Source organism: Plectropomus leopardus, chromosome 9 (genome assembly GCF_026936395.1).
Source record: "Plectropomus leopardus strain MGB_pleo_1.0 chromosome 9, ASM2693639v1, whole genome shotgun sequence".
Taxonomy (NCBI): domain Eukaryota; kingdom Metazoa; phylum Chordata; class Actinopteri; order Perciformes; family Serranidae; genus Plectropomus; species Plectropomus leopardus.
Genome location: NC_142184.1, coordinates 25,870,074 through 25,897,964, shown reverse-complemented (window position 1 = coordinate 25,897,964; position 27,891 = coordinate 25,870,074). Strand labels below are relative to the sequence as shown.

The 27,891-nt window shown below is 39.5% G+C and overlaps 1 protein-coding gene across 4 annotated transcripts; it reads left to right on the top strand.

Moving 5' to 3' along the window:
* The first annotated feature begins 8 nt into the window (after window positions 1-8).
* On the top strand, window positions 9-27,859 carry LOC121947100 (transketolase-like). Of its 4 annotated transcripts, XR_015777540.1 has the most exons (16): window positions 9-314; window positions 2,376-2,493; window positions 2,817-2,930; window positions 4,036-4,133; window positions 7,334-7,525; window positions 7,817-7,935; window positions 9,916-10,112; window positions 10,293-10,457; window positions 11,460-11,616; window positions 12,566-12,696; window positions 12,805-12,888; window positions 13,005-13,098; window positions 13,222-13,344; window positions 16,942-17,125; window positions 27,368-27,464; window positions 27,569-27,859. XR_015777540.1 is itself a non-coding variant. In XM_088082368.1 (15 exons), exons 1-15 carry the CDS (start codon window positions 208-210, stop codon window positions 27,591-27,593), a joined length of 1,908 nt encoding a protein of 635 aa, XP_087938494.1. In that variant the 5' UTR covers window positions 9-207; the 3' UTR covers window positions 27,594-27,858. The 4 variants fall into 4 exon arrangements, 3 of the variants coding, with proteins under 3 accessions (XP_087938494.1, XP_087938495.1, XP_042347936.1); XM_088082368.1 differs by lacking the exon at window positions 27,368-27,464 and having other exon boundaries at window positions 27,569-27,858; XM_088082369.1 differs by lacking the exon at window positions 27,569-27,859 and having other exon boundaries at window positions 27,349-27,382.
* Window positions 27,860-27,891: the final 32 nt, after the last annotated feature.

Here is a 27,891-nt window from a genome sequence, read left to right as displayed (position 1 = left end):
ATAGGCTTTGCTTGCAAACACGCCCCCCTCACCCTCCTCTCTGTCCGTCAGGTTCAACACCGCTGCCTCTTTTTAACCCCTGCAACCATCCACTGCACACTCATCGCCACTATTCTCGGGACAGCAGACCGGGGACTTTTAACTCTTCACTCCATTTAACCGGCTTGTGTGTGCGTGCGTGTGCTTTTTCTTCTGTGCATTGGCCAGATGGAGGACTACCATAAACCGGACCAGCAGACGGTGCAGGCGCTCAGGAACATCGCCACCCGGCTTCGGATCAACTCCATCAAGGCAACAACTGCAGCGGGCAGCGGGTAAGAGGAGGGATCCTGGGAGATTAAACAGATCTGGAGATAAGAGTTTTATTACACGACAAAACAAGGCTAACGTCCTGGACCAGTTGCTGTGTGATTCATGCACTTGCCTGTTTCGAGGGTAAATTATAAAATAGAAACGCGGGATGGAATTTACACAAGAGTAATTCCTGATGGACTGACTATCTGCAAACTGCGTGCCGGAGGATCAACGGTATAAAGCTACAGATGCAGATTATCAGAATATTTGCGCTGTGTGTGGCGAGCCAAAACTGAGGGACTTAACATTTTCTTATCTTATTTTCAGCATGCGTAAAACAGTTAAGTGCCATCATGCGTTGTGCGTAAATTACGCATTTGGCCAGAAATAACAGTTGTTGGTTGTAAAGGGTCAGAGTTAATTTATTTGAGGTTATCCCATCTAAATTCCATTTTAGGTTTCCCAGCAATTAATTAAATTAACAGGCATGATGGTTTGCACAACCTCCCCTTCAAATTATAAAACATTTATTTAAACGTGTCAGATTTGGAGGTTTGGCATATATTGCTGCAGGTGCACCGTGTTCCGCTCTCCCTTAACCTTTATTCTGTGGTCCGTTATGTAACGGAGGAGGAGCAGAGGCAGGATCGGTGCATGATCCCGAGCAGCCAGCTCGTGGGCCGACGTGGTGTACGGCGGCTGCAGAATGGGACCGGGAGACGTAAAGACGCGCTTCTACCGCCGCGCCTGTGCGCCGGTGACACAAATGTCAAGTAACTGTATTTAAATAGGACAAATACAGCCGGGGAGAAATTTCAAAATAAAACCCGAGTTAACAAACGGGCTGCAACGTTATCGGTTTTTTTCAATGATGACAATTTACAGATTACAATTTTAAATTACAGGATACGTAAAACCATAAATTCTGCTTGTTATCAAAGGGCTATAAAGAGTATAGCATTTAGCAGGGTAGAGAAGTTACATTAGACTCACCTGGTATGACTTGACAACACAGTGTTTGAAAATATTATGTGTTAAACTTCTTTTTTCATTATGGTTAGCTATTTGATTTTGTCCAGTGATTGAATATTGGTGACTGAGATCCATGTACCCTACTTTTCCTTAAGTCATTTGAAACGTGCTGGTATTCAAAGGCTGTATGAATAAGTGTACTGAGCTAATTTAAAGCCAGTCAAAATGTTTAAAGTTCTGGAATTCCCGTTTGACAACTGAAACATACACAGAATAAACGGTGGCCTACATTGCTTCCGTTTATCCCATGTTTTATTAATTCAGTGCTTTTATCACAGTCAGCATTCACATTGCAACCACAGAAATAGTATCAGACACATTTCACCCTCTGGTAGAGCATCCTTCATCAAACATTAGGACATGCTTATACAGTTCCCTAAGCTGCCTGTGTCATTATATCTTCACCTCGTTTTGGTTTTTGCTTTTTCTCATTTTTGATTTTTTTTGACCACATTTCACATTTCAGGAGAGTAAGGGAAAAAGCCTTCACAGAGGAGGTGTGAGGTATTACTGGCATGTGGTTTGAAAATAAAGAGCATAATGATGTTCAAGACATAAATTCTTATTATAACCTGTTTGATGTTGTATTGGCTTGACTTGGACCAACAGTTTGGGACTGCATGTAGAATTATGTTATTGTCTTGTATTTATGTGTATTTGCATGTATGAGAAAGAGGGAAAAACATCCTTAAAAAACATTTACCCTTCTTGTGTGTGTTTGAGAGCGACAGATCCTGTATATGTACATATGAACTGTCTGACACTGATAAACTCAGTCTCACTAGTGTACTGTCCGTCTTACATAATAACTCCTGACTGCAGCTGCTCTAGCATGAATTAACAGACTACATCCAAGTTTACAAAGAGTCAAACTCTGCCTCTGATTGCCACTTTGTCACTGCCTTTTTTTCTCCCTTCTGCATCTGCGTGTGTGGACACTATGCTCTGAACATGCATATAGATTTTAACAGAGCAATCAGGATGCACGTTGAGTTTTTAGTTTGACTTGTTGCATATCTAATTCATCTCTTGCCATTATTTCGTTGCAGTCATCCCACATCATGTTGCAGTTCAGCAGAGATCATGTCTGTGCTCTTCTTTCATACCATGAAATACCGACCTGAGGATCCCCGTAATCCCAACAATGACCGCTTCATCCTCTCCAAGGTAATTTACACAAACACACATACACACAGTTATATGTTTGGCAGGTGTTCCTCTGATGCATGCAGAGAGACAACACACACAAGGGACATCTAAAACAACTCAGTGACTAATTATAAAATGACACACATTGGAAAAAATGTGCATGTGTTTTTGCATTCATATTTTATTATTAAAGTGTTTTGTGCCTATAAGGTGCCAGTGACAAATTCCAAACAATACTGTAATACCTTGTGTGTGGATTGACCAAAAAGGATTTTTTTTTTCTTAAATCAGATATACAGTATGTAATTTTACACTCTAACCTTTGACCCCTGCCTCCACAGGGTCATGCAGCCCCTGTGCTGTACGCCGTGTGGGCGGAGACGGGTTACCTGAAGGAGAGCGAGCTGCTCAACCTCCGTAAGGTCGACTCCATCCTGGAGGGACACCCTGTGCCGGTGAGGCGACATTCACACCTGCTGGAAGTTGTGGGTCTGGAAGTTATTTATTCCAGCACACCAACACATGTGCATTAGGAACACATTACACTGCCATTCTCAGTGTGTTAATATTGAGCACTTTACCTGATTTTTAGCAGCAAATAGATGTAGATGTGAAAGTCAATATTTAAAACACAATCATACCAGTATATGAGTATTAAGACAACACTTACAGCACACTCTTGAACCATTAACACATCAGAAAAGCTCCCTAAGCTGCCTGTTTCATTATATTTTTTATCAACTTAAAGATCATTTTGCTAATGTTTTGTGCTTAAGGTTAAGTTTAACTTTGCTTCCAGCCTCTTTCTGCATGTAGCCATCTGTTAAACTGCTTGCTTGGAGCTCTTTGAGGCAAACGTTGACATCTAGGAATCTTAACACATTGATTTGACATGACATAGGAAATATCTATCACTGGATACTGAAACTTTCAAAGATGCAGCTTTTTAAATTCCCTTTAGCGATTTAGGATACTTTTATCTTTCCAGCATTACAATATTGGAACAGTAGTTCCTGACCTGGTGACTGAGACCATCTGATGGGACTGCAAGATAAATAGGATAGTGGAAAAGGAAATATAAATATCTTTCTGCAGCACACAAGTTAAGATTTCAGTTTTCCTGCATTTCTGTAGTATTTGCCCTTCTCCTTCTTAAGTACTGGATTGTTTTACTTCTCACGCCCAAAACTGTGTGAATAACTACTTTATAATTTGCTGCAAGTTCTGTTTATTTGGAGTGATGAACACATGTACTTAGATGACAGACAAACTGTATGCAGGCAGGAACATGGTGACAAAGATGTTCTTGTGTGACAGAGATGGGCTGTCCTTGCCTCCATTCTCCTCTGCTGCAGACATTAATAAGACATTGTGTTCACATAACCCAGATACTGACACACTGCGAGACGCAGACTGTTGCTGCTGTCTCCACAACATGACCTTTTTTCTTGGATGTTAAGAAAAATAATCCTTTCACTGCACTTCACTCTTTCTGTTCGCAAACTTGAACACTCCTGCACTCTGTAGAGTAAGATACATGTTCTGTGTGTGTGCTAACAGAAGCAGCAGTTTGTGGATGTGGCCACTGGCTCTCTGGGTCAGGGGCTTGGAGCTGCCTGTGGAATGGCCTACACTGGGAAATACTTTGACAAGGCCAGGTAACACACACACATACACACACACACACACACACACACACACATAATGTGACACAGAGACTCTCCAACATGCAGAAGACATACATGTAGGAGCACCGCAGCCTAGTTTGTGTCCGCATATATTAAGGTAGATAGTATGAAATTATGCATGACATAATGTACGCTGCAGTGGGCCATGCTGACATGTGACATTTCAGCCTTTAACTCTGGATCAAACCGCAGCTGACAGGTCTAACCTGGGTTGAAATGTAGGAAGCCACTCAGAGCGCCAGGAGATCTGACCTCTGATCAGCTGAACCTTTCCACAAAGGTGGAATTAAAATTCATAGATTGAGAGTAATTGATTTTATTAAAATTGAAAAATAGTGCACATGTCTGCAGCTCACTCTTTCTTTCTTTCTGTCTTTCTGTCTGTCTTTCTTTCCATTTTCCCTTCTTTCTTATTAAACATATTTATGTCACAATAGATTAACAGACCTGAAATGTGCCATTGTCATCTCCTACTCAACTGAATGCAGATCAGTCCTGGTGTGTCTCCTTTGTTCTAGTGTGATCTAGAAAGCGCCACATGGTTTCCAGCCATGTGGCTCCAACAATGGAGAGAGCACATGCCATTCACATTTTCATCGAAAATGGATGTGAGACAAAAGCGTCTGAGCCGAGCTCATTTTTTTTCTCATGGTTTGACAAATTTCACTGTGAGTAGAACAGAGGGAGACATTTTAAAGACAAATTTGTTTTTTTTGGGGGGGGGGGTTTCACACACATTAGATGCAGTGAAACAGGCGGTGAGGAAATGCCATACTTGCAGTCTGAGTTGGCTGCCCTTCATATCTCTCACTCTGCATTCTGTGTGCACTCGATTTGTTTCCGCTCTAATAATCACACATGCGAGAGCACAGCTCCTCCCTCATTTGCCTCACCCTTTACTCCCATCCTATCACCCAAAAAGTGGCAAAATCCTACACTGTGCTTCCGTTGCATCTATATATGCACGGTAGATTATATTGCATGCTCTGTATGTGATTGTGGACGCCGTGTGTGGTCATGCGTGCATGAAGAAGGGCGTGTGCATTTCCCCTGTGATGCTCTGAGCAGCTTGTCAGGCCGATTCACTGCATCATAACGGCTAAGCACTCAGTGTAGAAGGCTGTATCACTTGTTTCATAACATAATCTAAGACAAAAACTGCTGAATGGCGACCATATCAATCCCTCCTAGAGGCACGCACACATATGCACAACTTGCACTGGAGGATCTACAGGAGTGCAGCAGCAGGAATATGTCACGTATATTTTTACTATTCTAAAGGTGTGGCTTATTAAAATAAGATACATGAATGAATCTGTCAAATGTGCTTATGAGCAGAGTGAATAACTGACTCTGTTCATTGCTTGTTGGGACTCTGGTTCAATACTCTGCAGTTGCAAATGTGGAAATAGAAAATTATTGGATTAAACACATGCAGGGTACCTCCTCATGCTCTTTTATGCTTTTGCACCAAACCCAGGAGACAATGCAACCCAACAGCAAATGTATCAGCTGGAAGTTTCCTCTTCATTGGTTTTGTGTTGGCAGGTTGTGTGTGACACAAATTGTATATATGTGTGTGTGTGTGTGTGTGTGTGTGTGTGTGTGTGTGTGTGTGTGTGTGCGCACGTGCCAGTTGGATGGGTCTGGACTGTTCTCAAGTAGAGGTATCACCATGTCTTAATCGGTTATTCTCACCTTGCAAAGATGGGATGAAACAGAAGTACACAGACACACAGACACACACACACACACACACACACACACACACACACACACACTCCTCATCCCTGCTGAGTGGTTACTTTAGTCCTGTAGCTGAAGCACTGCCTCAACCTACTGTAGTTGTACTGGATGCCCTTCAGACTGTGTGTTTGTGTGTGTGTGTGTGTGTGTGTGTGTGTGTGTGTGTGTGTGTGTGTGTGTGTGTGTGTGTGTGTGTGTGTGTGTGTTTACAAATGATACTTACAATTTTGTATACCTCAGAATTGAAAAGGAATACAGACTTTTGATGACTTTATCATCTATGTTAAACATATAGACTGGAACATAGGATCTTTCATACACATGCACATTTGCAAGGAAAATAATTATAGCAAATACCTGAAGGACAAGTAATTTGTAATTTTAATCTATATTTCAATGACACAAACCACAGCTTTTATACAAATCTAAAAAAGACCTATAGTCACTTTTCACTATGTCTTTCAATGTGTTTTGTCTCCCAGATATGATTAAGTGATCTGAAGATGATTTAAAACAATACTGAGATTATATAATTCCTTGAATGCAAACTTAGAGTGGAGCCTAACCTTGCTGACTCTGCTTTTTTGTAATTATCCTAATAATTCTCAGGCAATAAAGGATTTTAAAAATAAATAAATATATACTGTAAATATATTTAAAAACCAGATAATAACAGATGAGTTATTTGCCATTTGATTTTAACAACTACTCTTACTATATGTCTTATTTTAACCTGCTGATACTGAACTGAAATAAATTCTAGATTCTTTCTAACTAATAATAATTAATAATAATAATTCTCTATATTTTAGAGACCTTGAATGATGAGCAAAAGCCAGCTATTTTGCCAGATTTTTTTAGTGCACCATTATATATCAGTAAGGATAGTTTCAGAGGACAGGCGACACATTTCAGAAATCCACCTTTTGAGATCAGTCTAACTGGATTTTTTTTCTCCCTCTACCTCTTTTGTCTCCCTCTCTCCATCTCCACCTCTGTGGAATTCCTCTCCCCTCTTTCTTCCCTTCTTCCTCTCTTGTCTTTCTGTGCCGTGTGTTTTTCTCGGGGTTGGAATGCATGGTGTAATGCGCCATGTCTCGGCCTATCTTCCAGCTTTAATGAGAATGTGTCTATTTGACTGGAAAGCTGTCAGGAGACGTTACGCCACGGGAGCAACTAGTGAGGATGATCAGAGCGCAGTGGGGGGAGAGTGGAGTGTGTGTTTGTGAGTCTGTCTGTTTGTGTGTGTTGAGGTGTGAGGGTCAGCTGTCACATTGAACCCTAGAGGAGGAATCAGGAGATGGGTGGATGTGCCAAGAGGGAAAATGGAGCCGATATGGAAAATTACCCCTCTGAACTATTTATTCATCTCTTTCTAACACGTCTCTTTGTATAATCTCTGAATTGACTCTCTCTGTTTGTAGCTACCGGGTGTTCTGCCTGCTGGGTGATGGAGAGCTGTCTGAGGGCTCAGTGTGGGAGGCCATGGCCTTCGCCTCATACTACCAGCTCGACAACCTGGTGGCAATTTTGGACATCAACCGCCTGGGTCAGAGCGACCCGGCTCCACTCCAGCACCATGTGGAGAAGTACCAGCGACGCTGCGAGGCCTTTGGGTGAGCAAGGGGGGGGTGTCAGAGGGGGAGTGTGTGCACAGGAAGGTGGGTGGGAGGCTGTGAAGTATTTGCGCATCTGAAGTGTGAAGTGAGTGTTAGTCCTTAAGTGCCAAAATGATGAAATAAATACTTGAGTAATCAGCCCAAAGAAAATTAATCAGCAGCAACTTTGATAATCAATGATGATTATTGATTATCATTATTATTATTTATGTCAGCCAGAGTTTAATTCATTCATAGAAACACACATGTAGGACTGCATTTAAAGTTTAATCTCTTTTGTTTTCCCAGCTGGCATGCAATCATTGTGGACGGCCACAGTGTGGAGGAGCTGTGTAAGGTGCTGAGTCAGCCCCGCCACCAGCCACTTGCCATTATTGCAAAGACTATCAAGGGCAAGGGCATCCCAGGTACCATTATCAGGCACACACACATACTCACACACACACACACACACACACAGTGCTCCACAGTATGTGAAATCAAATATCAGTGTGGTTTGATCCTCTTAAATGTAGAGTAAATTAAGTTCTAACATGCTGTGTTTCTTTTTTGATTACACAATAATTCCTTAATAGTGGATATAGGATTTCAGCTGTTGAATGTGCAACATGGATAAAAATGACATTTTTCATCTTAATTAATAACAGTTTTGTCATTATTTTGTGTCTAGATGTCTCTGTTGCAAATTTGGATATCAAGCTCTCAGTGACATAACACATTTCAAGCAGAAAAATTCAGAGTATTTGTTAAAGCATGCCATATTTCATAACCATGGCACTGGGTGCTTCATAGACCTGTTTCTAGATGATGACTCAGTAAACCGGTGGCAACTGACTGGGAATAATATTTCTGTCAGATGTTTTCTTAACTGCCCCGGGAACTCGCCGTCAGCGCAAAGGGGCCCTAACTCGCCGTAATCCAGGGAGCGCTTTAGTGCTTTAGCTGCTGCAGCTGGGTAATCCCTCAGAATGTGTAGGATACACTCCCAGCAACAGCCCATTGTGCATGTGTTGTCATAGCGGTTTAGGGGCAGTGTGTATGACCACATGCGTTTGTGAGGGACAGAGATAAAAAGAAAGTTGTTATAAAAGCAGCGTGTGTGTGTGTGTGTGTGTGTGCGCGTGTGTGCGTGTGTGCGTGTGTGCGTGTGTGCGTGTGTGCGTGTGTGTGTGTGTGCGTGTGTGTGTCTAAGAGAGGAGTCTGTCTTTGTACGTGTAAGATGTTTTTATACAGTAAGCCTGTGGCCTCCCAAATCTTACCTTCTGATGTTTGAGTCGCCTGTTGGGACTCACTGAAGTGGACGAGTGTTTTGAGTGTGACAGCTGGCCATAGTTTATGTTAAACACATGCATAGATGTGGAGGAGATTCCTGTGAAGGATTACCGAATACCGCTTACCGCTTTATAGTTTCAGGTATGTCAGCATTTTATATAAACGCCCTTCAGTCGTCTGTGACCATCAAAATAGGAATCTCCATTAATTAGTCACTTATTTGGTTGTTGCAAGAAGAAAATATGATGTCTTTCCTTTTATGACTTAAATTTTCATACTACTTGTTTTTTGTACTACCAATTTTCTTACTACTATTTGGTCTGTTGGTTGTTCACTGACAAGTTCCTGGTTGCTGTAGGAACGCCTAACTCAAAAATGTGTTTTTCTTCTGCCCCTAAAATGTGTAAGCATAACTATACAAACTGTACTTTAGCCATCTTGGTGCGCTCTTGCACCGGTCAACGTAGTGCGAGCATTGGTTTAGGCAAGAAGGGACGGATGCGTGATCCAGAATTTCTTGAGGGACGGAGTTGATCTGCTTTTAGCCCATTTTCAGAGCTTTTTTAACTAATATGTGGGAACACTGTTGTATTAGTGCAAGTATTTTTATATACTTTAAAACATGTCTGGAGGGGGTCTGTAAGACCACAAATGTCCCAGAAACACAGAGGAGAGCCCAGTGCTAAAACTTTCCTTCTGCTGCTGTGCGTCATAAAAAGTGTCATATATGCAGGTGCTAAGGACTCCTTTTGCCAATGTTGGAATTTCTGTGTTAGCACTCATTATACTCTAAAGACATTAAAATTTAGTACGCTAGTTCTTTTGTGTGACCACTTATAAACCTCCTAATCCTCACAGGATTACACTTTATTCTTTTGACTGTATTATATCTGCCACTTTTAGTTCATGGACTTAAGACAAGTTGACAACATATGCAGCAACTTTGATCACATAAGGTGTCAAGCTTTCTGTTTGGCACCATCTTAATTTTTGTTATGAAAAAAAGGTTGTTTAATCACTTCCACTTTGTAATAACCTATTTTTGTGTATCATACTGTACAATGTAAGTTATAGTTGTTTGCTGTGGTCCTCAGTTGTGTTTATGTGTCTTTCAGTGGCTGAGGATAAGATGGGCTGGCACGGTAAACCCCTGCCCAAAGACATGGCCGACAGCGTGATCAAGGAGCTGCAGAGCCGCATTATCAGCTGTAACAAACGCCTCTATCCTGCTCCGCCCAACGAGGACACATCACCTGTCAGCCTCCGAAACATCCGCATGCCGAGCGCACCCAGCTACAAACCCGGAGACAAGGTATGATCAGTGATGGCAGACCAGCTCAGATGTCTTCAATAAGTTTTAGAAAGTCATCATTTTGGCTTAAATTGTGTGTTATTTTCGCGTAAACAAATTTAATACTTTTTAGACAGAATACAGTTTCAGCCACATTGGAGTACCTACTAAGTGGTTGTCTGTTTGTCCCTGTGTAACCAGATCGCTACGAGGAAGGCATACGGTATGGCTCTGGCCAAGCTGGGACGTTACAACGACCACGTGGTGGCTCTAGATGGAGATACCAAAAACTCCACCTTTGCCGAGCTCTTTAAGAACGAACACCCAAACCGCTACATTGAGTGTCACATCGCAGAGCAGAACATGGTGAGAGAGAGACATGAGCTCTCAAGTCTCAGATGGCGGGAGAGGTTTGGGATCATATAGACGGTTAAAATTTTAATTTTAATAAGTAAAATGCATACATTTTGGCAATATATAAGATATCAGGTTCATTTTATGTCATAACATAAGTATCATTTTTCTCATGTTGATTTCCCCTCTGATTTTTGGTTCTTTGTGTGTCACACTTTTACTTCAGGCATTAACCATCTTTTGGTGTTCACTTTCTTGTTTTATTAACATCTGACATCATTGTCTGACTGAATTTACTAAAAGTCGGCATTATCATGATTTAACATAAAATGTGTGTTATTATGTGCTCTGTTATTATGGGCTTTTCAGAGTCTTTTAATAACAGTGAAAGCTACATTACATACAGATGACAGCGAGGTCCTGGGATAATAGAGTGAATTTTCTTTTCATGCTGCAATGGTAGAATCATGTTTTGCGACTATTTCAAAAAGTACTTTATATTATGAATTTGATTAATTTTGATATCTGCATTTCTATTTGTTGAACATCCTCTTGACATTGTATCACATCTTAAACTTGTTTTGATCTCATAAATGAGTAATCAATTTTGCATGTACTGAATGTACTGCGGTGTAAAATGTGTAAAGTAAAATTTGTCTGACGGCTTATCTAAACAAAACTGTATTTTTAGCTAAATGCTAACATCAGCATGCTGTCAAAGTGCAGCTAAAGAACAATTAGTTGCAAGTTGAACCGCAGTTTGTGTTTGCAGAAGTTGTCACCTTGCCAAACTTTTTTACCTTTCCACACACAGAGTCTGTAAAGCTGAGATATTTCACCAAGAACCAAAGTCAAACTCATGGTGGTCCTAGATGAAACGTCTGGGGATCACCAAAGTCAGCAGACATATCCTCTTGGGGCCAAAGATGTCTGTACTAAATTTAGTGCCAAATTGTTGCCAGTTTTGTAACTCTTCCTTTTCCCTCCTTTCTCGCTCTGTCTTTACCCTTCCAGGTGAGCGTGGCGATGGGCTGTGCCACACGGGACCGTAACGTGGTGTTTGCCAGCACCTTCGCCACGTTCTTCTCCCGGGCCTACGACCAGCTCCGCATGGCCGCCATCTCTGAGAGCAACATCAACCTCTGCGGCTCCCACTGTGGTGTCTCTATTGGTCAGTTCCTATCTCTCTTTTCACCAGTAATGACCTGAAAGAACTGACCTTTGACCTTTCATTGTTTTATTTTAATGTCCTTTTGCTTTTTTGGACTTTTACCGTTAACAGTAATGTATCATTGTTATACAGTACATTTATGGTTGCAGTAGGAGGCATTTTGTAGGATTAGGTAGATTGTAGAATGACATTCAGGATATTATAATAACTCAGGGTAGTGAACGTTTTGTTAGCATCTATATCCCAAGCTGTGCTTTTAAAGGTGGAGCTATCTTGTATGCCGGCCACTAAAGTAGATATTATGTCATTATGACCTTCAATGTGACCCGCCTTTCCTCCCACTTCTTTTCTTAAATCCAGTTTGGCACATACTGAAATGCTTTTGGTGAGACTCAAACCACTGACAGATATAACGACCGACTGATAATATTTTTTAAATGAGTAGCTCTGTCAAAGTAGCTCCAAAACGTTCACAATGCATCTTGCATCATTTTAACTGCTAAACAAGCTGCCTGCAGGGGAGATTTAATTCCTTTATCAGATGTTGTTGCTGCTTTAATGTCCCTGCAGTGGGTTGAACTTCTCCTCAGTGTGTCTCAGTTTTAATTTTATTGATCCTGAACTTTTCTTCCCCCATCTTCTCACCTCCTCCTTCATTCTGTTGTCCATCTTCCTCTCCTGGTATCAGCACTCTTCCTCCTCCCCCTCCTCCTCCTCCCCCTCACTGTCTCTGTGTCATGGAGGTGATGACAGAGCGGCCTGATTCTCTTTCACCTCTTCCTCCTCCTTCCCTTTCTCCTTCTCCTCCACATCGCCAGGTACATTGCATGCACACTTTTCCAGACTGAATGCATGCTCGTCTACCAGAATTAGATTTCCAGTCTACATTTAACATGCAAGCCTTGCTTTAGTTGACTTTAGTCTGGTTCTGATGTGTGTGTATATTTAGGTGAGGACGGACCCTCTCAGATGGGTCTGGAGGATCTGGCCATGTTTAGAGCCATTCCCACGGCAACCGTCTTCTACCCCAGCGATGGTGTCTCTACTGAGAAAGCTGTGGAGCTTGCTGCCAACACAAAGGTACCGTAGTCTCCTGTAACAAGAAATTAATAAATATTAATAATTGACAACCTGAAAAGAATAATCTAAATGTATAGAACTGTGTAAATAAGTTTTGGTTTGTTTCAGGGTTTGTGTTTCATCAGAACGAGCCGCCCAGAGAACAACATCATCTACAACTGCAATGAGGACTTCCATGTTGGTCAAGCCAAGGTTTGTAGCAGCGTTTTTCCACAACCACATTTATCCTTCATTTTCCTTCTGGTATTTCACTGTGCATGTTTCCTTATGGAGTCCAACTGCAAAGTATCTCTACCTTTCCCTTTCAGGTTGTGTATAAAACCAATGACGACCACATGACTGTGATTGGAGCAGGAGTGACCCTCCATGAGGCTCTGGCTGCTGCTGAACAGCTGAAGAAAGGTATAAAGAAAGAAAAAATTAAAGAAATGAACCCATGTCAGCATGAAAGTATACAGTATTTATATCAACTATCATTGACTGAGGTACATTGTCCTCCCTCCTCCCTCCACGCTCCTCCCTCAGAGAGAATTAACATCCGTGTGATTGACCCGTTCACCATCAAACCCCTGGACTCCAAGACCATCATCGAAAATGCCAGGGCCACCAGAGGACGTATCATCACAGTGGAGGACCACTACACTGAAGGTAAGGAGTCACAAATAACTTTCCAAAAGTGGATCGAATGTGGAGAACAAAAAACAGATATAGCTGAATTTATTGAATCGCATACTACAGCCGAGCAAAATGCATACTGCTGCATGGAGAATTCATACATTTGGGTCATACTACTTCAACTTAATATTGCGCCTTGAATCCTGACCCCCTCGCTCATAAGGCTATTACACACCTAGCCAATATCTGAGAACTAGTGGTGATGAAAGCCCCTGCCCCCCCAAAAATGTAATTAAAAAGTAAAGAGTTGCGATCTGAAATGCAGCCAATGTGAAAGGTATCACTTAGCATTAACTGTTGTTACTTTTTAAAACATGTTGTTTGAACTTGTAAGTTATTACTGCATCAATTGATTTTAGTCATTGTGGCTTCTGTCAGCTGTCAGCAGGCTGTCAACTGTCTGTGACTTGGTCGATGTGACGTACCTTCCGCTGTGCAGAGGATTGTGGGTCAGAATAGCCAGAAAATCATGCAGGCTGTCATACTGCAAAATATGACCAATCGGACTGTACAGTATGGTAGTATGGGTATTAGAATGCACCGATTCTTAACCTGAGAGAACATATTGCATTTCACCTTACGGGGAGATACTTTTATCATGTGTGTCTATCCTGTATCTTTCTGCCACAGACTCACCAACAAATGATTTTAAAAACTAAAACATCAAATTAATTTTAAATCTGATTTTAGAAGCACAGAGAAGCGATATCAGTGAGAATTACATTTGTTTCCTGTGGTATATTCCTGAAATTATGATTTGATATTGGATTGATTTATATTGTCCCTCTGATAAAGATGAAGCCAGAAACACATGGTTCCATTTCTGGACACGTAACGTTGCTACATGATGCCACATACATACAATGACGCTCTTCAATAAATTAAACATTATACATTTCAACAGGTTCAAACGATATAGAGCTATACAAAGAGCCACTCTACTGCATAACTCTACTGAATCAAGTCCAATTAAAATCAGGACAGTCACATCTGTGTGGAGTCTTTTGCATTAACAGGGCAGCCTTAACTAGCAGGCATAAGGATTGTTATACAGTTGCTTGCGTGTTTGTGCTCATGAATAAAAATGCCTGCAGCTGCAAAGGACAAAAGGTCTGTCTGCAGACAGAGAAGCTCTGAAGAGGCAGGAGACTGAGGAGAGAGAAGAGCAGCGTGAGGAGGGGAGGAAGATGACAGGTATAGGGATACTGTGTGTGGCAGAGAATCGTGTTGAACATTGTGGGTATGAAGAGATGGAAGATATAGAAAAGGTGAAATGGATAAAAACAGTATATGAAGGGGGAGGGGTGGAGGAGCTGGCAGAGCCTGTCAGAGTTTCTTAATTTCAGCGTCGGCCTTTGGGCTCTCGCTGACCTACATACAGTACCAGCATGACAAAAACAAGTGTCCAGAATTGGCTTTCTCTGTCTCTCCTTTTATGTTTTGTGTCTGTTTTTGTTGTCCTTGTTCTAGCCATTCTCTCCACTTACTGAGATTATTATGTCTGTTTGCCATGATAGAGTCAAACAAAAAGAAGGGGAGACGACACTGTTTGGTCACACACACTCCAATACACATACACACCCAAATTCTGTTTCATGTCAGTAGTTGATTACATGCAAGTGGAAATGTAAAAGGTTTGCAGGAGTTATGATATGTCTGCAAATACAAAGAAAAAGTGTTTTTGGTGTGTATATTTGTGTGTGTTGGCACATGACAGAGGGTAGAAACCAAGTGGTATCCAGGGAACAGGGGGATGAGTTGAACAGATGGGTAAACGGCGTGCTTAGTGCATAGGGCAATATCCCTCCTTATTTAGTTGTAATTCATTTTATTTTGGTGAAAAAGTCAAATGAAGGAAGGAAAAGTTAAGGTCCTGTTGTGACCTGTTAGATTGTCTTCAGTTAGATAATATAAAGAGGATTTCTTTTATCAGTCTTTTGAAAAAGTCTGATGAATGATGGTTTACTTTTTAGGTACCAGATTATATGAGAATATGAACAGAAAAACAGTGTAATTATTCAGAGAAACACTCACCGGTAAAGCCCAGCACCAATGCGGCTCCCCATAAATTAAACATACTAATTCTTTTTGTTTATTTAAATGTTTTTTTTTGTCTCAAAAGCAAGATTCTTTGCTCAGCTGAGATCTGGTATGTTTCCTTTAATTGCTGAAACTGAACAGTATGTTTATATTGAAGAGGAAAAGCAGATCTGTTAAATGTGCTGTGTAAACAATATAGGAAAAGAGTTCCATTTTGTTTACTTTTTATTGTGAACTGTATGATGCTTTATGTAGAAAGATGAAACTAGATATCGATGTTGAAAATATGGAAGATTCATAAGCCATAAGCCAGTTATCTTGAAAAAGCCTGGGGGGAGAGCGAAAGGGCTCTTTGTTGTGAATAATCTCTCAGTGGTTGATGGTTTCTCGTGTGAGCAGTTCACTGAGCATGTCAGTTTTTTGTTTTGTGTTAAATTTGCTTGTTTCTTTTCTTTTTCTTCTCCACATTTTGTTTTGTACCTGAAGGATTGTTGTTAAATATCAGTGTCATGTAATCCCATGTGGGATGGGCTAAAAAGGCATTACGCTTAAATATGAATGGATGGATGGATGGATGACTACATAGTACTATACTACTGGGCACAGTAGTGCAGTAAGTGTTAAACTGTTTTGCAAGTTTATATAAGAAGTATTAATAAGTATATTAAGTATTATTATATAAGAAATTAATTAAGTACAAGGATTTATGACACCAGATCTGAGCTGTTTGCAACTTTGAAATACTACGGGTTGTAACAACATGGTGACAAAATGTGTTATTTCAAAGAATTTATCTTTTCCAAACTTTTTCCAGAGCGGTCACACCACCTTCTGCACTCTTTATATTTTCCCCAGCTGCAAGAAGGTCTAAAATTTCAATAATGCATTGGATTGTCAGACTACGGCATGTAGTTACACACAAAAATAACCCTGAGAAAATGTTTGCGTACGTGCAGGCAATGAAGCGTCATGTGTCATTCCGACATGAACACTCAAGAAAGTCAAAGCATAGATTTTATTTGCATAATATACTGTCAGGCATATTGCATGCCTCTTTCTTTGACTCTCTCACACACCAGTTGGTAGCTGCATCACCGAAGGCTGGGAAATATTTCGTAGTGAAGAAGGACTGAGAACATGTAATGACTTTCTCATTCCTCAGCTTTCATGTTCACTCAGTCAAAATGTCTGAATGACAGTTGAGCGTCAGAAGTTAAAAGGAAATGAGTGAGAGAAGAGAGAGGATAGAGGCCGAGGAGAGTCTTGAGGGAGGGGGGTGACAGTGAGACAGGAGGGGTGAGAAAGACAGGGAAGGTCTTTACCCATCTTGTCACTACACATCACATCACTGCAGAGCTGAAATGCATATGAAGGTGCGAGAGATTTAAGACAACAGGAAGGTGGAAATCGAAAGGAGAAATGATTATAAGAGAGAAATTCTAGAAAAGAAACATTTTTTTTCAGTGTGTGATTTGGGTGAACTGACCCTTTAATCATTAGTCCTGACTGCTGTTTATTCCAATTACTCAGGTGGTCTAGGTGAGGCAGTGTGCTCTGCGGTCGTGAATGAGACCGGCTTCACCGTCCACCGCCTGGCAGTTTCCCAGGTGCCCCGCAGCGGCAAGCCCCACGAGCTACTGCGAATCTTTGGCATCGACCGTGACGCCATCGCTCAGGCAGTCCGCAAAATGCTCAGCAGCTCCGCCAACGCCAAGTAAGAATGCCGTAGCAGCAGCAACAAATATGGTAAAGGACTCCATGGTTAACTGGTGATCACCATGGAGACAGCAAACAAATAAACCAACACATAGGGAGGGGGAGCACTTTTGGCCCGCTCAAGCCCTCCTCCTCGTAAAACAATCTAAAGCATCCGTTAAAAAAAAATAAAAAGATAACCTTGTTTTTCTCCTTAACTGTCATCAATGTGGTTTTGACACCCAAGATTTTTACCCCCTCAGTTTGTGTAAACACACCCCCTCCTCTTTACACACATCCACACCTCCACCCTCTGACCCCTTCCTACCTCCCAGAGAAAGTTCTGGTACTGCTGTAGTGTTTCAGTAAAAGCAGTGAATGTGGTTTGGAGTAAAGTGAAGTCTTTTTTTTTTTTTTTTAAATATACATTTTCTGTGGAACCCCTCTCGCTTCTTTAGCGAGGTGTTTTGTACGTCTGCACCCAGTACCACTCTATAAATCCCACCCCACTAGATCCATCCGGGTGTGGAGAAAATCTGGTTTGGTCTGTTTGAGCACTGACTGTTTTTAACCCTTCTGACCTTGACTTGGATGGGACTGCTTCACACCAATAAAGGGAAGGTTTCTTCACAGTACTTGTGTCTGAGGTCTTTCTTGTAGGTTGTAGTTGTATAAAACTCGTGTTAATTGCTCCATCTTTTTGGCTGAAACGTCATAATATAGTATGTTGTCAAAAATGACTCAAAATGGCACAAAAAAACATCATGGTATAGTATGTCCTCAAAAATGACCCAAAAACATCATAGTATAGTATGTAGTCCAAAACGGCCCCAAAATTGCACAAAAACATTACTGTACAGTATGTCGTCAAAAATTGCCTAAAAATGTCATAGTATAGTATGTCATCAAAAATCACCCAAACTGGCACAAAAACGTCATCGTATAGTATGTCGTCAGAAATGACCCAAGGCTATCCAGCTTCTCACCTCCCATCCATCGCTGTCCCTCTTCTCACCCCACGAGGTCATTGTCGTTATTTATAGTTTTTTTACCTTACTGCTCTGCCTGCCTTACAAATTGTCCCTTTGGGGCAAATAAAAGCTTTTGAATTGTATTAAACCAAATTGTCACAAAAAACCTCATTGTACAGTATGTCGTCAAAAATCACCCAAAATGGCACAAAAACCTCATAGTATAGTGTGTTCTCAAAATTGACCCAAATAGTCATATTATTCTATGTTGTAAAAAATTACCCAAAATGGCACAAAAACCTCATAGTATTGTCATCAAAAATGAACTAAATAGGTGTTACCATAGCACTGGTTCTCAAAAGTTCTATGACGTTTTGGGTCTTTTTTTCAACATTGTATACTATGACGTGTCTCTACAAGCTATAATAAGTCATTTTTAGCCATTTTTGCATTATTGCTTTTTTTTGGCAATTTTTTGACATGCTCAATTATGAGGTTTTTGTCCTTTTTTGGCCTTTATTCCTACTTTTTATACTATGACACATCTCCACAAGCTATTATATGTTGTTTTAACCATTTTCAGGAGCGGTCAAAATTTGCCTTTTTTCAACATACTATGCTATTGTGTTTTTGGACATTTTTTTGACATGCTAACTTATGAGGTTTTGGGCCTTTTTTGGCCTTTATTCCCACTTTTTATACCATGGCAAGTCTCTAGAAGCTATTATGTCATTTTCAGCCATTTTTGGGAGTAGTGAAAATTGGACTTTTTTTACATACTATGCTATGGCATTTTTGTATTTTTTTTGACATGCTAAATTATGAGGTTTTTGGCCTTTGATGGCCTTTATTCCCACTTTGTATACCATGACGCGTCTCTACAAGCTATTATATGTCATGTTCAGCCATTTTTTGGGAGCAGTCAAAATTTGACTTTTTTTGACATACTATACTATTGCAATTTTTGCCAATTTTTTGACATGCTGAATTATGAGGTTTTTGGCCTTTTTGGCTTTTATTCCCACTTTGTATACTATGACGCGTATCTTCAAGCTATTATATGTCCTTTTCAGCCATTTTTGGGAGCAGTCAAAATTTGACTGTGTTCGACATACTATACTACTGTGTTTTTGGACACTTTTTTGACATGCTAAACTATGATGTCTTTGGCCTTTTTTTTGCCATTTTCCCACTTTTTCTTCTATGACACACCTCTATAAGCAATTATATGTTATTTTCAACAATTTTTAGCAGCAGTCAAAATTTGACTTTTTTTGGACATACAATACAATTGCATTTTTTTTTCTCCATTTTTTGACATGCTAAATTATGAGGTTTTTTGGTCTTTATTCCCACTTTGTGTACTATGACACATCTCTAAGAGCTATTATATGTTGTTTTAAGCCATTTTTAGGAGCAGTCTAAATTTGACTTTTTTCGACATACTATACTATTGGATTTTTGTATATGTTTTTGCTTTTGACCTCTTTTTTCCCTTATTCCCACTTTGCATACTATTACGCGTCTCTACGAGCTATTATATGTTGTTTTAAGCCATTTTTAGGAGCAGTCAAAATTTGACTCGGGCTATAGTATGGCAAAAATGTCAAAACATGACATGTCCCAAAAACAGCTGAAAACCACATTAAACCCCATAAAACAGCCTGTGAAAGAATTCCATTGCATACACAGTTGCAAAAAGGGCCAAAACCACCATAATTTGGCATGTGGAAAAAATGACTGAAAATGCAAGGCTATAGTATGCAAAAATGTCAAAATATGACATATCCCGAAAACAGCTGAAAACCACATTAAACCACATAAAAAAAAAGCCTGTGGGGACACGCAATAGTAAAGAAATTTGCAAAAACGGCAAAAAAACAAAATATTTATCAAGTGGAAAAAATGACCGAAAATGCAAGGCTATAGTATGCCAAAATGTCAAAATATGACATAACCCAAAAACAGCTGAAAACCACATTAAACAAAATAAAATAGCCTTCCGAGGCATGCCATAGCAAAGAAAGTTGCAAAAAGGGCCAAAAACACCATACTTCCAAATGTTGAAAAAATGACTGAATATGCAAGGCTATAGTATGCCAAAATGTTGAAATATGACATATCCCAAAAACAGCTGAAAACCACATTAAACCACATTAAATGGCCTTCCAAGACATGCCATAGCAAAGAAAGTTGCAAAAAGGGCCAAAAACACCATATTTTAGCATGTGGGAAAAATGACCGAAAATGCAAGGCTATAGTATGGCAAAAATGTCAAAATATGACATATCCCAAAAACAGCTGAAAACCACATTAAACCACATAAAAAAGCCAATGGAGACAAGTATTAGCATAGAAAGTTGCAAAAAGGGGCAAAAACACCATAATTTGGCAAGTGGAAAAAATGACTGAAATTGCAAGGCTATAGTATGGCAAAAATTTCAAAATATGACATGTCCCCAAAACAGCTGAAAACCACATTAAACCACATTAAATGGCCTTCCAAGACATGCCATAGTAAACAAAGTTGCAAAAATGGGCCAAAAACACCATACTTCCAAATGTTGAAAAAATGACCGAATATGCAAGGCTATAGTATGCCAAAATGTTGAAATATGACATATCCCCAAAACAGCTGAAAACCACATTAAACCACATTAAATGGCCTTCCAAGACATGCCATAGCAAAGAAAGTTGCAAAAAGGGCCAAAAACACCATATTTTAGCATGTGGGAAAAATGACCGAAAATGCAAGGCTATAGTATGGCAAAAATGTCAAAATATAACATGTCCCCAAAACAGATGAAAACCACATTAAACCACATTAAATGGCCTTCCAAGACATGCCATAGTAAAGAAAGTTGCAAAAAGGGCCAAAAACACCATATTTCCGAATGTTGAAAAAACGACCGAATATGCAAGGCTATAGTATGCCAAAATGTTGAAATATGACATATCCCAAAAACAGCTGAAAGCAACATTAAACAACATAAAATAGCCTTCGAAGACATGCCATAGCAAAGAAAGTTGCAAAAAGGGCCAAAAACACCATATTTTAGCATGCTGGAAAAATGACCGAAAATGCAAGGCTATAGTATGGCAAAAAAGGAAAAATATGACATAACCCAAAAACAGCTTAAAACCACATTAAACCACATAACAAAGCCTATGGAGACAAGCATTAGCATAGAAAGTTGCAAAAAGGGCCAAAAACAGCCAAATTTGGTATGTGGAACAAATGACCGAAAAAGCAAGGCTATAGTATGGCAAAAATTTCAAAATATGACATGTCCCAAAAACAGCTGAAAACCACATTAAACAACATAAAATAGCCTTCCAAAACACGCCATAGTAAAGAAAGTTGCAAAAAGGGCCAAAAACACCATATTTTAGCATGTGGGAAAAATGACCGAAAATGCAAGGCTATAGTATGCCAAAATGTCAAAATATGACATATCCCAAAAACAGCTGAAAGCAACATTAAACAACATAAAATAGCCTTCCAAGACATGCCATAGCAAAGAAAGTTGCAAAAAGGGCCAAAAACAACATATTTTAGCATGCTGGAAAAATGAGCGAAAATGCAAGGCTATAGTATGCCAAAATGTTGAAATATGACATATCCCAAAAACAGCTGAAAGCAACATTAAACAACATAAAATAGCCTTCCAAGACATGCCATAGCAAAGAAAGTTGCAAAAAGGGCCAAAAACACCATATTTCCGAATGTTGAAAAAATGACCGAAAATGCAAGGCTATAGTATGCCAAAATGTTGAAATATGACATATCCCAAAAACAGCTGAAAACCACATTAAACCACATAACAAAGCACATGGAGACAAGCAGTAGCATAGAAAGTTGCAAAAAGGGGCAAAACCAACATAATTTGGCAAGTGGAAAAAAAGACCGAAAATGCAAGGCTATAGTATGGCAAAAATGTCAAAATATCACATATCCCAAAAACAGCTGAAAACCACATTAAACCACATAAAAAAGCCTATGGAGACAAGCATTAGCATAGAAAGTTGCAAAAAGGGCTAAAAACACCATATTTTTTGCATGTGGGAAAAATGACCGAAAATGCAAGGCTATAGTATGCCAAAATGTTGAAATATGACATATCCCAAAAACAACTGAAAGCAACATTAAACAACATAAAATAGCCTTCCAAGACATGCCATAGCAAAGAAAGTTGCAAAAAGGGCCAAAAACACCATATTTTAGCATGCTGGAAAAATGACCGAAAATGCAAGGCTACAGTATGGCAAAAAAGGGAAAATATGACATATCCCAAAAACAGCTGAAAACCACATTAAACCACATAACAAAGCACGTGGAGACAAGCAGTAGCATAGAAAGTTGCAAAAAGGGGCAAAACCAACATAATTTGGCAAGTGGAAAAAAAGACCGAAAATGCAAGGCTATAGTATGCCAAAATGTTGAAATATGACATAACCCAAAAACAGCTGAAAACCACATTAAACAACATAAAATAGCCTTCCGAGACATGCCATAGCAAAGAAAGTTGCAAAAAGGGCCAAAAACACCATACTTCCAAATGTTGAAAAAATGACCGAATATGCAAGGCTATAGTATGCCAAAATGTTGAAATATGACATATCCCAAAAACAGCTGAAAGCAACATTAAACAACATAAAATAGCCTTCCAAGAGATGACATAGCAAAGACAGTTGCAAAAAGGGCCAAAAACACCATATTTTAGCATGCTGGAAAAATGACCGAAAATGCAAGGCTATAGTATGGCAAAAATGTCAAAATATGACATATCCCAAAAACAGCTGAAAACCACATTAAACCACATAAAAAAGCCCATGGAGACAAGTATTAGCATAGAAAGTTGCAAAAAGCGGCAAAAACACCATAATTTGGCAAGTGGAAAAAATGACCGAAATTGCAAGACTATAGTATGGCAAAAATTTCAAAATATGACATGTCCCAAAAACAGCTGAAAACCACATTAAACCACATAACAAAGCACGTGGAGACAAGCATTAGTATAGAAAGTTGCAAAAAGGGCCAAAAACAGCCAAATTTGGTATGTGGAAAAAATGACCGAAAAAGCAAGGCTATAGTATGGCAAAAATTTCAAAATATGACATATCCCAAAAACAGCTGAAAACCACATTAAACAACATAAAATAGCCTTCCAAAACACGCCATAGTAAAGAAAGTTGCAAAAAGGGCCAAAAACACCATATTTTAGCATGTGGGAAAAATGACCGAAAATGCAAGGCTATAGTATGCCAAAATGTTGAAATATGACATATCCCAAAAACAGCTGAAAGCAACATTAAACAACATAAAATAGCCTTCCAAGACATGCCATAGCAAAGAAAGTTGCAAAAGGAAAGCCAAAACACCATATTTCGAATGTTGGAAAAAATGACCGAAAATGCAAGGCTATAGTATGGCCAAAATGTTGAAATATGACATATCCCAAAAACAGCTAAAGCAACATTAAACAACATAAAATAGCCTTCATGGAGACATGCCATAGCAAAGAAAGTTGCAAAAAGGGCCAAAAACGCCATATTTTAGCATGCTGGAAAAATGACCGAAAATGCAAGGCTATAGTATGCCAAAATGTTGAAATATGACATATCCCAAAAACAGCTGAAAGCAACATTAAACAACATAAAATAGCCTTCCAAGACATGCCATAGCAAAGAAAGTTGCAAAAAGGGCCAAAAACACCATATTTTAGCATGCTGGAAAAATGACCGAAAATGCAAGGCTACAGTATGGCAAAAAAGGGAAAATATGACATATCCCAAAAACAGCTGAAAACCACATTAAACCACATAACAAAGCACGTGGAGACAAGCAGTAGCATAGAAAGTTGCAAAAAGGGGCAAAACCAACATAATTTGGCAAGTGGAAAAAAAGACCGAAAATGCAAGGCTATAGTATGCCAAAATGTTGAAATATGACATAACACAAAAACAGCTGAAAACCACATTAAACAACATAAAATAGCCTTCCGAGACATGCCATAGCAAAGAAAGTTGCAAAAAGGGCCAAAAACACCATACTTCCAAATGTTGAAAAAATGACCGAATATGCAAGGCTATAGTATGCCAAAATGTTGAAATATGACATATCCCAAAAACAGCTGAAAACCACATTAAACAACATAAAATAGCCTTCCAAGACATGCCATAGCAAAGACAGTTGCAAAAAGGGCCAAAAACACCATATTTTAGCATGCTGGAAAAATGACCGAAAATGCAAGGCTATAGTATGGCAAAAATGTCAAAATATGACATATCCCAAAAACAGCTGAAAACCACATTAAACCACATAAAAAAGCCCATGGAGACAAGTATTAGCATAGAAAGTTGCAAAAAGCGGCAAAAACACCATAATTTGGCAAGTGGAAAAAATGACCGAAATTGCAAGACTATAGTATGGCAAAAATTTCAAAATATGACATGTCCCAAAAACAGCTGAAAACCACATTAAACCACATAACAAAGGCGATGGAGACAAGCATTAGCATAGAAAGTTGCAAAAAGGGCCAAAAACAGCCAAATTTGGTATGTGGAAAAAATGACCGAAAAAGCAAGGCTATAGTATGGCAAAAAAGGAAAAATATGACATAACCCAAAAACAGCTGAAAACCACATTAAACCACATAACAAAGCACGTGGAGACAAGCATTAGTATAGAAAGTTGCAAAAAGGGCCAAAAACAGCCAAATTTGGTATGTGGAAAAAATGACCGAAAAAGCAAGGCTATAGTATGGCAAAAAAGGAAAAATATGACATAACCCAAAAACAGCTGAAAACCACATTAAACCACATAACAAAGCACGTGGAGACAAGCATTAGTATAGAAAGTTGCAAAAAGGGCCAAAAACAGCCAAATTTGGTATGTGGAAAAAATGACCGAAAAAGCAAGGCTATAGTATGGCAAAAATTTCAAAATATGACATGTCCCAAAAACAGCTGAAAGCAACATTAAACAACATAAAATAGCCTTCCAAGACATGCCATAGCAAAGAAAGTTGCAAAAAGGGCCAAAAACACCATATTTCCGAATGTTGAAAAAATGACCGAAAATGCAAGGCTATAGTATGCCAAAATGTTGAAATATGACATATCCCAAAAACAGCTGAAAGCAACATTAAACAACATAAAATAGCCTTCCAAGACATGCCATAGCAAAGAAAGTTGCAAAAAGGGCCAAAAACACCATATTTTAGCATGCTGGAAAAATGACCGAAAACGCAAGGCTACAGTATGGCAAAAAAGGAAAAATATGACATATCCCAAAAACAGCTGAAAACCACATTAAACCACACAACAAAGCACATGGAGACAAGCATTAGCATAGAAAGTTGCAAAAAGGGCCAAAAACACCATATTTTAGCATGTGGGAAAAATGACCGAAAATGCAAGGTTATAGTATGGCAAAAATGTCAAAATATGACATATCCCAAAAACAGCTGAAAACCACATTAAACAACATAAAATAGCCTTCCAAAACACGCCATAGTAAAGAAAGTTGCAAAAAGGGCCAAAAACACCATATTTTAGCATGTGGGAAAAATGACCGAAAATGCAAGGCTATAGTGTGCCAAAATGTCAAAATATGACATATCCCAAAAACAGCTGAAAGCAACATTAAACAACATAAAATAGCCTTCCAAGACATGCCATAGCAAAGAAAGTTGCAAAAAGGGCCAAAAACAACATATTTCCGAATGTTGAAAAAATGACCGAAAATGCAAGGCTATAGTATGCCAAAATGTTGAAATATGACATATCCCAAAAACAGCTGAAAGCAACATTAAACAACATAAAATAGCCTTCCAAGACATGCCATAGCAAAGAAAGTTGCAAAAAGGGCCAAAAACGCCATATTTTAGCATGCTGGAAAAATGACCGAAAATGCAAGGCTATAGTATGGCAAAAATGTCAAAATATCACATATCCCAAAAACAGCTAAAAACCACATTAAACCACATAAAAAAGCCTATGGAGACAAGCATTAGCATAGAAAGTTGCAAAAAGGGCTAAAAACACCATATTTTAGCATGTGGGAAAAATGACCGAAAATGCAAGGCTATAGTATGCCAAAATGTTGAAATATGACATATCCCAAAAACAGCTGAAAGCAACATTAAACAACATAAAATAGCCTTCCAAGACATGCCATAGCAAAGAAAGTTGCAAAAAGGGCCAAAAACGCCATATTTTAGCATGCTGGAAAAATGACCGAAAATGCAAGGCTATAGTATGCCAAAATGTTGAAATATGACATATCCCAAAAACAGCTGAAAGCAACATTAAACAACATAAAATAGCCTTCCAAGACATGCCATAGCAAAGAAAGTTGCAAAAAGGGCCAAAAACACCATATTTCCGAATGTTGGAAAAATGACCGAAAATGCAAGGCTATAGTATGCCAAAATGTTGAAATATGACATATCCCAAAAACAGCTGAAAACCACATTAAACCACATAACAAAGCACATGGAGACAAGCAGTAGCATAGAAAGTTGCAAAAAGGGGCAAAACCAACATAATTTGGCAAGTGGAAAAAAAGACCGAAAATGCAAGGCTATAGTATGGCAAAAATGTCAAAATATCACATATCCCAAAAACAGCTGAAAACCACATTAAACCACATAAAAAAAGCCTATGGAGACAAGCATTAGCATAGAAAGTTGCAAAAAGGGCTAAAAACACCATATTTCTGAATGTTGAAAAAATGACCGAAAATGCAAGGCTATAGTATGCCAAAATGTTGAAATATGACAAAAACCAAAAACAGCTGAAAACCACATTAAACAACATAAAATAGCCTTCCAAGACATGACATAGTAAAGAAAGTTGCAAAAAGGGCCAAAAACAACATATTCCCGAATGTTGAAAAAGTGACTGAAAATGCAAGGCTATAGAATGCCAAAATGTAGAATTATGACATGTCCCAAAAACAGCTGAAAACCACATTAAACAACATAAAATAGCCTTCCAAGACATGACATAGTAAAGAAAGTTGCAAAAAGGGCCAAAAACAACATATTCCCGAATGTTGAAAAAGTGACTGAAAATGCAAGGCTATAGAATGCCAAAATGTAGAATTATGACATGTCCCAAAAACAGCTGAAAACCAAGACATGCCATAAGAAAGAATGTTTCGTGCTTTGCTGTGATGCAGTCCCTCTCCCTCCTCCTCCCATATGTTTTTCTCCCTGTCTGCATACCCTTCTGTGCTCTCACCTGTGTGTATGTTTGGATGTAGGCGTGGTTTTTCTCCATAGGCTGGGCCAGTTGCAGGCAATCTCTTGATGAGCTGGTGGAGTACTTAAGGAGTGGCTTCAGACCTACTTGTTGCCAGAGTATTACTCCTGCCAATCGGTAGATGTTTCTCACGGCCTTTCAGTATTAACTGTTGTTTCTGAGTTTTCCTAGTTGTTGCCTGTGTGCCTCATTCTCTCCTGTCTTTCTACCTCCTGTCTCAGAGTCGCCGCAGCTCCTTGCTTCTAGTCCCAGCCGTCGTGCTGTTCAGTCATCTGTGTGCCTGCCTGCCTGCCCGCTTGCCTGCCTGCCTGCCTGCCTGCCTGCCTGCCCGCTCGCTTCCCACACTCATCCGAGCACTCAAGACCTCACGAAGAGGATCCTTGACTTGGTTTAAACTGGTTGTGTGCTTCACGTGGAGATAACAAGGAGCTTCCCCCTCGCGACACTACTGGAGGAATATCTGACGTCACTCAACCCTTCCCCCCACTAAACTCGTTCATCACTGTAAATAAATCGCAGTATTGTTGCACCGTAATCCTCGTTT